The following is a 10950-nucleotide window of genomic DNA, read 5'->3' as shown; positions in this document are numbered from 1 at the left end:
CAAAAAAATCCAGCACCTACCAAGATAAAATTTATAATATCTTACACCAATAAAAAATTACCAGGCATACACCTAAAACTAATACAAGGTTATAAGTCACTTATATCTCAATTAAAAAATATTACCAGGTATATAAAGAAGCAAGAAAATTAAAACAGTCCTTATAACTGTATTCTCTGTGTTCAAAAAGTAAAGTAGAGATATCAACACTCTAGAAAAGACACAAACTAAACTTCTAGGGATGAAAACTACAAAAATTATAATGTATGCAATGAAAAATACACTGGCACTTTATTGTTAATGGTACCTATGCAGAAGAATGATAAATAATGCAGAAAAAAAGATTAGTAAACTTGAAGGCATAGCAATAGAAAGTATCCAAAATGATATATAGATTGGAAAAAAAGAATTTTAAAAAATGAACAGAACATCAATGAGTTGTGAGACAAATTTGAGTGGCCAAGTATATATGTAATTGGAGTTCCCAGAGGAGAGGGCTGGGACAGAAAAGTGTTTGGAGAAATAATGGCTGACAAATTTCCCAATATGATGAAAACTATAAGCCCACATTTCCTAGATGTTCAAAGCACCACAGCACAAGAAACATGAAGAAAACTACAACAATGCCACTTTAGGTGGGAGTATAAACAGGTCCAAGTACTTTGGAAAAATTTTTGGCAGCCGTCTTTTAAAGCTGGACTTATGTCAATACCCTATGACTTAGCAATTCCATTTCTAGGTACGAACCCAGTAGAAATGCATGCACACGTGCACCAAGAGAAAAGCACATGAATGTTCACTGCAGCAATATTTATAACGACCCAAAACTGGAAACAACCAAATGTCTGACTTGGAATAGAGAATACAGAGAAGAAAAGGAATGAATAATATGCACGAGATGAATGAATCTCAAACATACTGTTGATCAAAAGGAGCCAGGCCCAAATAGTACTGATTCAGTACTAAATAGTATCTGATTCTATTTATATAAAATCTAAAAAAGTCAAACTAATCTAGACATCAGAATAGTGGCTATTTTGTGGAAGAGAAAGGGTAGTGATTGGAAACAGGAACTATGTGCAGCTGGTAACATCCTATCTCTTGACTTGACTGATGCTTTCACGGGTCTATTCAATTAGTGAAAACTAGTCAAGTTGTACAGTTTTGATCTGTGTAATTTTCTGTATGCTTGAAAAGTTTTTAAAATGAACAATAAATATATTTCACCACATTACCAGAATAAGGGAGAAAAATCATATAATCCTCCCAATAGATATAGAAAAATAATTTCATAAAATTTAATGATTCATGATAAAAACCCTCAGAAAGCAGACTAGAAGGGAACTTTAATATGACTAATAGTTTCCAGAAAACATAACAAACATCCTACTTAATGGTTAAATAGGGAGAAAAATTTTTTTAAAGATTAAGAGCAAGCAAGGTGAACCACTGTAGCTACTTCTATTCAACATTCTTTCTACTGGAGATCCCTACCCAGTGTACCATATCAGTCAGTGTCCCAACAGGAAACAGACGCACATTCAAAATAGAAGAATTCAATGAGGGTTTATTCAAAAGGAGGCTATTTAAAAAGAATTAGGCATAGGGGAGTCACAGGAGACAATGCAACAATCCAAAGATAGTAAAAGTTGAACTAACCTTAGGACTGAAGGTCGAGAGGAGGGAACGTTATGGAATTCAGAAGCAAAGAGTCAAGTAAAGCAAGACGCTTTGAGAAGAGGAGTGACTTCCAGACAATCCTTCAAGACAGAAGGATTATAAGGGAAAAGGACAGGGAAATAAACCTGACCTCACCCTTGTTCCTCCTTCTAGCCCTCCTGCAGGGTTTCCTATTGGCTTAACCCAACTGGAAGTCAGAAGGAATGAGAGCCTATTGATCTAGTCCACACACATTAGCTTCTTTGTAGGGTAGAGAAGAGAGGAATGTGGATCTGAAGGGGCAAAGAAAAGATATACAATACGTGGAATAAGACAAGGGGGAAGAAAAGGATAAGGATTGGAAAGGTCAAATAAAACTGTCACTACTTGCAAATGATATGATTGCATATGTAGTAACACCCAAAGTATCTACAAATACATGATTAGAATTAATAAGTTGAGTTTAGTAATGTTGCTGGATATGAGATGAATAAAAATTAGCTCTATTTCTATATGCCCGCAAATAGAACCTGAAATTTTAAGTTTATATTTACAATGGCATCAAAATTATAAAATACCTAGGAATAACTCTATCAAAAGATATGTAAAACCTTTATGCAAATATAACTGTACTGGGAGAAATTAAAGACCTAGGTAAATGGTGAGGATAAAGGATTAGAAATACTCATTATTTTAAGCTGTCACTTCTCCCCAAATTGATCTACAGATTCAATGCAATCTCAATAAAAATCCCATCAGTGTGTGTTTGTGTGTGTGTGTGTGTGTGTGTGTGTGTGCTTGCATAATTTGACAAATAAATTCTAAATACTGTATGGAAATGCCCAGAACTAAGAACATCCAAGATATTTTTAAAGGAGAATAAAATATGAGGACTTGATCTGATAGATATTAAGACTTATTGTAAGGCATACTAATTAAGACAGTCTGTATTGGAGCTAGGATAGACAAATATACTACAGGAATCAAACAGGGCAGTGTGGAAGGTACAGTCTTTCTACGTAAGGTGCTTGGTCAATTGGAAGAAAATGAAACTTGACCCCACCTCACACCCTACACAAAATCAATTCCAGATTGATTGGATATAAATAGAAAAGACAACAAACAAAATTAAACAATAAAAGAAAAAACCCCCCAGACAAACTTCTACTAGATAATACAGTGGACTGTGGTCAGGAGCTTGGGCTAAGGAGAGACTTTTAAAATAAGACACCAGAAGTACTAACCATAAAGAAAAAGATCGTTAAATTTGGCTATATCAAAATTAAGAATTTTTGTTCATCAAAAGATATCTTGAAGAGATAAAAAGGGAAGGCAGAGAGCAAGAGAAGATACCTGCAACAAACACAGTCAACAACTCCTAACCAGAATATATAGAAAACTGTTACAAATGAATTAAAAAAAGACAAACAACACAATAGAAAAAGAAGTATTTCCAAATGGTGAAAGTCAAATGAAAAGGTATGCAACTGCCTTAGTAATCACGAAAAAGGAAATTGAAGCTGCAATGATTTATTACTATTGACCCATCAAAATGGCTAATGCTAGAAGGACGGATAATACTAAGTGTTGGATGTAAGTGGTAAGGATGTCAAACAACTGGAACTTGAACACACACTGCTGCTGGGAGTGCCAATTGGTACAATCACTTTGGAAAATTGAAATAATCTATTAGAGCTGAGCAAACACATACCTTATGACTCAGCAATCACTCTCTGGGTATGTACTCAAGAGAAATGATATGTGTACCAAGAGACCTGTACACGAAGGTTCATAGGGAAAATTTTTGTACGAGCTCCAAGCCAGAAATAACCTGAATGTCCATATCCATCATGGAATGGATGAGTTGTGGCCTTTCACAAAATGAATACAACACAGCAATGAAAATGAACTACAGCCACACATAACAGGATTAATCTCACAGAAATCATTTTGAGCAAAAGAAACCAGATACAAGTGATATCTACTATATGGTTCCCTTTATATAAAGTTGAAAAAGCTAACAAACCCAAACAAAAGTGTTTCATGATTCATGTTTAGTGGTAAAATTATACAGAAAAAATGACAAAGTCATTATCATACAAGTCAGAATTACAGTCCCTTTGTGAGGAATAACAACTGTGAGGGAAAGGTAGGGGGTTTCTGGGATGCTGCCAATGTTTTAATTTTTTTAACTTGACTGGTAGTTACAGGTGTGCTCACTTCATGATAATTCACTGAGTTGTACATATTTTGTACACTTGTATGTGTGCTATATTTCACAATAAACAGAATAAAAAAAGCTGTTCTTTTTCTCCTATTCCATACCTGGCACAGCATAAAATTCAGGGGGTCCTCTGGTTTTTCATGGACTAAGTTTTCAGTGATCTGCTGAGAGAGAGAGAGTCCGGCCCCGCATTATGGTTCTGAGCTACGGTGGTGTGGTCAGGTTATACCTGAAGCTATCTTTTTCACTAACCTAACACGTACCACAGCGTTTTGAAGAAATTCATAGATCTTTACAAAGTGGCAAATTACTTTCTTACTACTAATAAAATTAGGCAAATTAAGGTAAAATTTGAAAGAATAAAAATTTAGTAATAAATAACAATGGATATTTTTCCAGTTTCCAAGATCAAAGAGGTAGTGAGAAAGTTTTGCAGAAAGTTATTGTTTTGAGAATTATGATTTTGCTAGACTGAGAAATTAATAAATTACTTGCTTTGAAGAATAGTCAAAGAAAAGTCTTTTGAATAAAATTTTTAAAACACTAGTATAGGATTTTACATAGAACCATCCTTAAGGTGAAAGTGATGTTCAGTGTTTGTAATAATAAATGAGAAAGCATATATAAAACTTGAGAGATTCACTTCCATACTTTTGATGTTGTTGCAAATTTCGGGTATAAAATATTCAAGTCTGTTTAATCTACCCACATCAATTCCATATTTCATATATGTTTCGATTGAACACATATTTGATAACTAATTTTTCTTATAACATTGTTGCATGCATAAGCATTGTTTTTCCTTGACAGATGAAGAAAATTATTTATAAATGATTAGAATTCAACAGCTTCCATCCTTCAGTTTAATAATGAGTAGTTCTCTGATTAAAGCCAGAAAACTCAGCCATTAGCACTCTCCCAAAAAAGGACATTTTAAGAAAGAAAAGGCATAGAGCAGAGTCAATGAAGTAAATATCACTTATCGCTATTTCATATGAGGAGTCACAGAAGTTAAGTAATTTTCCGGAAATCACAAAGACAGGAAGTGGCAGCGTTAGATTGGAGCCTTGGGCTAACAGATGGCAACACTGGTGCCCTTTCGTCTATATCCTACTTCTTTAAACTTCATCTTTTCCAGTTTAAATGTTTTCATTTGAGGTGGGCCATTCCTATTTTACACCTTTCTAACCACCAGGTGACTTCATATGCACATGTTGTTATGTACGTATACGTGCCTTGCTGAGTAATAATATTAACATAAAGATAAACATGTCAGGCAAACAAAAACAACCCACTGAACAACAAAAATCTTATAAATGTGATAGTCTCTTGTAATTCTATCTTGGCCAAGGAATATAAAACTTTAAAGAAGGTTCCAGCCCCATATCCTGAGGTCAATAAGATTTCAAGAATTTCAAGAATTAGAAGCAACTTTTAACTGCTTCTTTTTTTCTCCTAAAGAATGTGCTTTCTTAGATGGTCACAGGTTGACCATCTTTTGCAAGTATTATATTCCTGCCTAGAAAGCCTTTTTCTCTCTTTTTCAATTGCCAATATTTTGTCCTTCCTTCCTAGTCTGGCTCAAACTTTAACCCTTGGCTAAATTTTTCCCTATCAACTAACCTATCTGATCTCTAACCCTTCTGAAGGGCTTCATATCGTGATTGGTATCATTCATTTAGGGTCTATCATTTACTACTTTTGGTTAATACATCTTAATGCACTTACTGACTTCTCAACGAGATTCTATCCCTTTTACAGCAAAGGCTCTTTCTTGTACCTCTTGAAAGCCAGGTCAAAGTTTGTTTTTTACATTATAATTACCGTAAAACTCACAAAGAAAGGGATTGAGAGATTTACCTGGAATATTTGCAGAATGTGGTGTTTCTCCACGTATTGTAGGGAAACTTGATAAGGATCTTCATATACTATAGGAAAGAACCGTCTCCTATAAGTTTGACTGGGTACAAGAGAACTCTTTCCTTTCTGGTGTTCTGAAACATCATCCTGAAACGGGAAATATCCCCCCAAAGAGCCTTTAATAAATTGAAAAGCCCCAAGAAGTTTTGTTGTTCTTATTGCTATTATCAGTGGAATCCGGTGTTGATGGGGTCTGAACACTGGGAGTTGGAGAAAAGACAGATTATTTTGAGAGACCTGGCTGATCCTCCAGGCAATATAATGCACGTCGAGGCCTGGGAGGTACCTTAGGCATGTCCAATCTACTTCAAATACTTTTCCCTTCATATGAATCTCCAACTGACTCCAAATTCCTTTCCTTTGAAAGAAGCCCAGAAAGGAGAAAAGACTTAGTGTCCCAGAGATAGCAGCAGAACCAGGACTTGAAACCCAGGTCTCCAGAATCCTGGTTCATTGATACCTTCCTGAATGGGCTTAGGGTAGCAGAGAAGGTAACCCATCTCTTTATTTCCTGCCCTTCTCCTGCCCTTCCTGAAATCGATAGGTCACACATACCACCACATGTGGGTTTATTCCTCATCCTTGATCTAACATGTGCCCTTCCCCCAATACCCCCATACCACCACAGGCCCCTGGCTGGGCTCCAACCTCCCAGGTGGGTATCAAATACCCCTGTAACCTACAGGCTTGGTTTCTATGGCTTGAGTTTTCTCTTGTCTGCTGTTATAATCCAGTTTGGATGAGATGGAGGGAAATCCTTGGAAAAAGCCTTGGTCTTGTGCTTGGAAATTACCCATGAATCTGGCATCAGATGAGTCGAATGCTTGCGTATCAGTTACGTTTTCGGTGTCAGTTTCAGTTGAAACCTTGGAATTGGTGAGGTCTATTTGGCTAGCCTCAAACGTGCAGGGTTGTACTCTGAAGTCAGCCTCTTTGTCCTCCTTGCTGTTGCCAAACAGGTTAAATATGTCGTCCTCAGACTGGCCATGTGCTCCATAATCAAACAGGTTGGCTTCTGTGTAATCGGTGTCTTCGTCCATTAAGTGGGCAACCTGGTCAGATTCACTGTAGTCAGCCTTGTCAACTGTAAGGTGATCAGCACTGCTGTCACCTTCGTCAGCAGCCTGGTGTTCAGCTAGCTCAGTAGCTTGGTCGTATACTTTGTGGTGAGTCTTTACAGATGTTCTGCGGTCAACTTGGTCAGAAAATCTACGGTCAATCTGTATAGGAGTTCTTCGCTCAACTAGGCCGGACAATCTGCTGTGAATCTGTTCAGAGATTCTTTGGTCAACCTGGCCGGATGTTCTGCGATCAGTCTGTTCAGAGGCTCTTCTTTCAGCCTGGCTGGACAATCTTCGTTGGATCTGTTCAGAAGTTCTCTCTTCACGTGGAACAATCATCTGGCTGTCAGGCTGTTCAGGCTCTACATGATGATCAGCTTGGCTAGATGCCTTCCTGTTGGTCTGTTCAGACATTCGCCGGTCAACCTGATCAGATGCTCTACGATCAGCAGCATTAGCATAGTTGGATGATCTGAGGTCAGCCTGATCAGATGTTCTGCGCCCAGGATGTTCAGATACTTTGTGGTCAGCTTGGCCAAATACATTGGGTTCGGCCTGGCCAGATAATTTTGGGGCAGCCTGGTCAGCTGTTCTCTGATCAGCCTGGTCATCTGCCTTCTCTTCGTCCTGGTTCTCCCAGTTGTCTTCCTGGTCATCTGTGTGGCTGTCATTTGGGGACTTGTCTGTGCTTTCAGATCCCAAGGACTCCCCCGGAGCCTCTTCTGGAGGCTTTTCCATTTTTTGCCCGGTCTCTGACTGGTCTAGGTTGTCAGACGCTCTGGGCAGGGCCGGGCTGGGTTGTCTAGGCGACCTTTGGGCAGCGCGCGACGACGATGCCCGCAGGCTTTGTTCCGGCCTCTTCTGGGCGCGCAGGCGGCCACCCGGCCGGGAGCGGGGTGCCCATTGATGCCCAGGGCAGGCCTGCCTCTCTCTGCGCGCGGCCTGGAGTCCGGCGTCGGTTGACGCGCAGTGTGGACGGAAGCGCAGGAGCGGACACTCTTCCCCCGAGGAGAGGTGATGACCACATGCTGGGCGTCAGGGCTCTGTGCATCGGTGCCGTACCCTCCTCATTTTCTTGCGGAGGTTCACAGGATCGTTCAGGTACCGCTCTTCTAATCAACAGAATGTTAGTTAGCCGATGATCGCGCGTCCAACCACACGAGGGCAGCCTGCCTGAACAGAGGTTCCTGTTGCCATCAAATCAGATCTCCGCCTCGTCGGCTGCTGACTTTTGTCTAATGACAGCTGTGCTGGGCACTGTGCTAGTAAATGGTCCTGCTAAATGTTATTCTTCTTTAGACCCTAATCGGTGTTGTGGTGTGATTTTTATTTTAATTTTTTTTAAACTATTTTTTTTAATCCTGCCTTTACAAACAGTGCCAATGTTGTTTTCAGTGGTACCAGGGAGAGTTTAGTCCTCCTAACACTCATGTTACCAAAGTCATACGGATCTTTCCTCCCAATAAAAGAGTGTAGAGTTTTGTCTCCTCTCCACCCTCCACCCCCCACCCCCACTCCACCCCTTGGCGGTTCATTGCTGCGGGAGCATCCTATTCTTTGTCTCAAGGGACGGATGAGCAGCTGTTTTCCATCCTCTCCAGGAAGGGCTGTCCTGGCTGTGGAAACTCAAGCCCCAAGGTGTTTTCTTGTTGAATTAGATATATAAGGCTGGAGAGGGCTAGAGGGAGGAGAGGAGATGCAGTGAGGATGGGTTCTAAAATCACACCATCCAATGGTTTTTATAGCAGAAGGGAAGGGGAGGGTTAGGAACCAGACTTGGGAGCAGAAAGGAGAATCTAGGTACACTGAAGCAAAATCATGCAGCAGTACCTAGAACATAGTAGGTGCTCAAGACGTGTTTGTTGAATATAAATATATGAATGATCTGCCTTATTTATTTCAAAATGTGTAGAGCAAATGGACACTGTTTTTGGAGTAAAATAGGTGATAGTCTGTGGTTTGCAACTTCAAAGGGCATTGGTTTTTTAGATTATAAATTAAATGTAATCATTGTAGAAAAGTAAGAAAAACAAGCATGAAGAAAAAAATTCCCCAAACACTTGAGTTGTAACTTTCATTAACATTTGGATGTATATCCTTCTAGAATTTTCCCCATGCAAATCTACACATCTAACGTCTATAGGTATGTGTATATTTTACAAAATGGAATCAAAAAGTGCAGCTGTTCTATAAACTGATTTTCATTTAACACTGTGGTATAAATGTTTTTCCTTGTCAATAAATGTAATCTAAATTAAAGAACCCTGGCTTTTAGAGTCAGACCAAATTTGTTCTAATTCTATATCTGCCACTTACTAAATTGCTGAGCTTGAGTGAATCTCATTATTTCTCTGAACCTCAATTTTCTCATCTGCAGAGGAAAATGGGAATAACATAATAGCTCTCAGAGTTCTTGTGACAACTAAATGAGATATATATAATTAGCTCATATGTGCGTCAAAAGAGTAGCTATTTCAAAATTTATATGTAATCTGTTATATGAATTTATTTTGTTGCTTTAACAGTGCTGCATTGACCATCATTGTACAAACATTTTATAAGCTTGTCATATTTTTTTTTCCTTAAGAAAATTTTTAGTTGTGGAATTGCTTGGTTAAGGAAATGTGCTCATTTTGGTCTTTTGAAAGTATTATATTGGGGCCAGCCCCGTGGCTTGATGGTTAAGTGAGCGCGCTCCACTGCTGGCGACCCAGGTTCGGATCCCGGGCTCGCACCGACGCGCTGCTTCTCCGGCCATGCTGAGGCCGCGTCCCACATACAGCAACTAGAAGGATGTGCAGCTATGACATGCAACTATCTACTGGGGCTTTGGGGAAAAAATAAATAAATAAAATCTTTAAAAGAAAGTATTATATTTATTTATTTATTTATTTTTAAAGTTTTCGCTTTTTTAAAAAATTTTCTTTACTTATTTTTTTTTCCCCCAAAGCCTCAGTGGATAGTTGTATGTCATAGCTGCATATCCTTCTAGTTGCTGTATGTGGGACGCAGCCTCAGCATGGCCGGAGAAGGGGTGCATCGGTGCGCGCCTGGGATCCGAACCCAGGCCGCCAGCAGCAGAGCGTGCGCACTTAACCGCTAAGCCACCAGGCCGGCCTGAAAGTATTATATTTAAAAATGCCCTTCAGAAAAGCTGAGCTAATCTATAGCTCCACCAGTAATATATGAGAATACTATTTCCCTATACCAACACCAATTCTGTATATATTTTTTATTTTTGCCTATCTAATAAGTGAAAAATAGTATCTTGTTTTAATTTGTACTCTTTTTTATATGTTTAATGGCTATTTTTATTTCTTTTTTTGTAAATGTCCTAGTCATGCACTTGTCTTTTCCTTATTGATTTGTAAGACGTTCTTCTGTATAAAAAATTTAATTCTTTGTTATATAAGTTGCAAATAAATTTTCCTGGCTTGTTTGCCATGTAGAAGTTTTATATTTTTTATTTCTGTGAATTTAAATTCACTTTTCTCTTTGCAGTTTTTATCTTTGGGGTCATGCTTAAGAAGACCTTCTCTATCTCTTTAAGATTATATAAATGTTCCCTACCCATATATTTTTTTAGTACTTTTCAGTATGTGTGTATTTCTTTTTTTCTTACAGAGAGTTAAAACTTAAGTGTGCAGCTTTATGAATTTTTCCATATGTATACATGTATGTATACACCATCCAGATCAAGATATAGAATGTTTCCAATACTCCAGCAGGTTCCCCCATGGTTCCACCCAATGAATCGTCCTCCCAAAATTAAGTACTGTTCTGATCTCTGTCTCGATAGCTTAGATTTTCTGGCTTTTGAACATCACATAATATGACTCTTGTTTTGGCCTCTTTTACTCAACATTATGTCTGTGAAACTCATCTATATTCTTACATGTAGCAGTAGATAATTATTTTCCACTGCTATGCAGTATTCTGTTGTATTATACCACTAACTATTTTTAATTCTGATCTTGATTGACATTGGATTGTTTACAACCTGGAACTATTAAGTACTTTCTTGTACATGTCTTTTGGTGGCCATAAGTGCTCATTTATCTTGGGATACACCAGATTGTGGGATTC

At 38.4% G+C, this 10950-nt stretch overlaps 1 protein-coding gene across 1 annotated transcript; it reads right to left on the bottom strand.

The window, feature by feature from the left end:
* Positions 1-1660: 1660 nt before the first annotated feature.
* On the bottom strand, positions 1661-7626 carry TEX55 (testis expressed 55). The gene is made up of 4 exons (XM_087440148.1): positions 6487-7626; positions 5744-5890; positions 3940-4047; positions 1661-1666 (listed from the first exon to the last, which is right to left on the bottom strand). Exons 1-4 carry the CDS (start codon positions 7600-7602, stop codon positions 1661-1663), a joined length of 1377 nt encoding a protein of 458 aa, XP_087296274.1. The 5' UTR covers positions 7603-7626.
* Positions 7627-10950: the final 3324 nt, after the last annotated feature.

This window comes from Ceratotherium simum, chromosome 15, assembly GCF_057802395.1.
Source record: "Ceratotherium simum simum isolate JZ-2026a chromosome 15, ASM5780239v1, whole genome shotgun sequence".
In the NCBI taxonomy this organism is placed as follows: Eukaryota; Metazoa; Chordata; class Mammalia; order Perissodactyla; family Rhinocerotidae; genus Ceratotherium; species Ceratotherium simum.
Note: the sequence above shows the minus strand (reverse complement) of the source record. Positions and strands in the feature narration are given on the sequence as shown.

Bases quoted from the DNA above. Each gene is read 5' to 3' on its own strand.
- TEX55 (XM_087440148.1), bottom strand. From the start codon at position 7,602: ATGGAAAAGCCTCCAGAAGAGGCTCCGGGGGAGTCCTTGGGATCTGAA. The intron at 5,891-6,486 runs GTAGGTTACAGG...TTCCCGTTTCAG, and splicing joins AAGCCATAGAAACCAAGCCT to GATGATGTTTCAGAACACCA. The intron at 4,048-5,743 runs GTAAATCTCTCA...TCTCTCTCTCAG, and splicing joins ACATTCTGCAAATATTCCAG to CAGATCACTGAAAACTTAGT.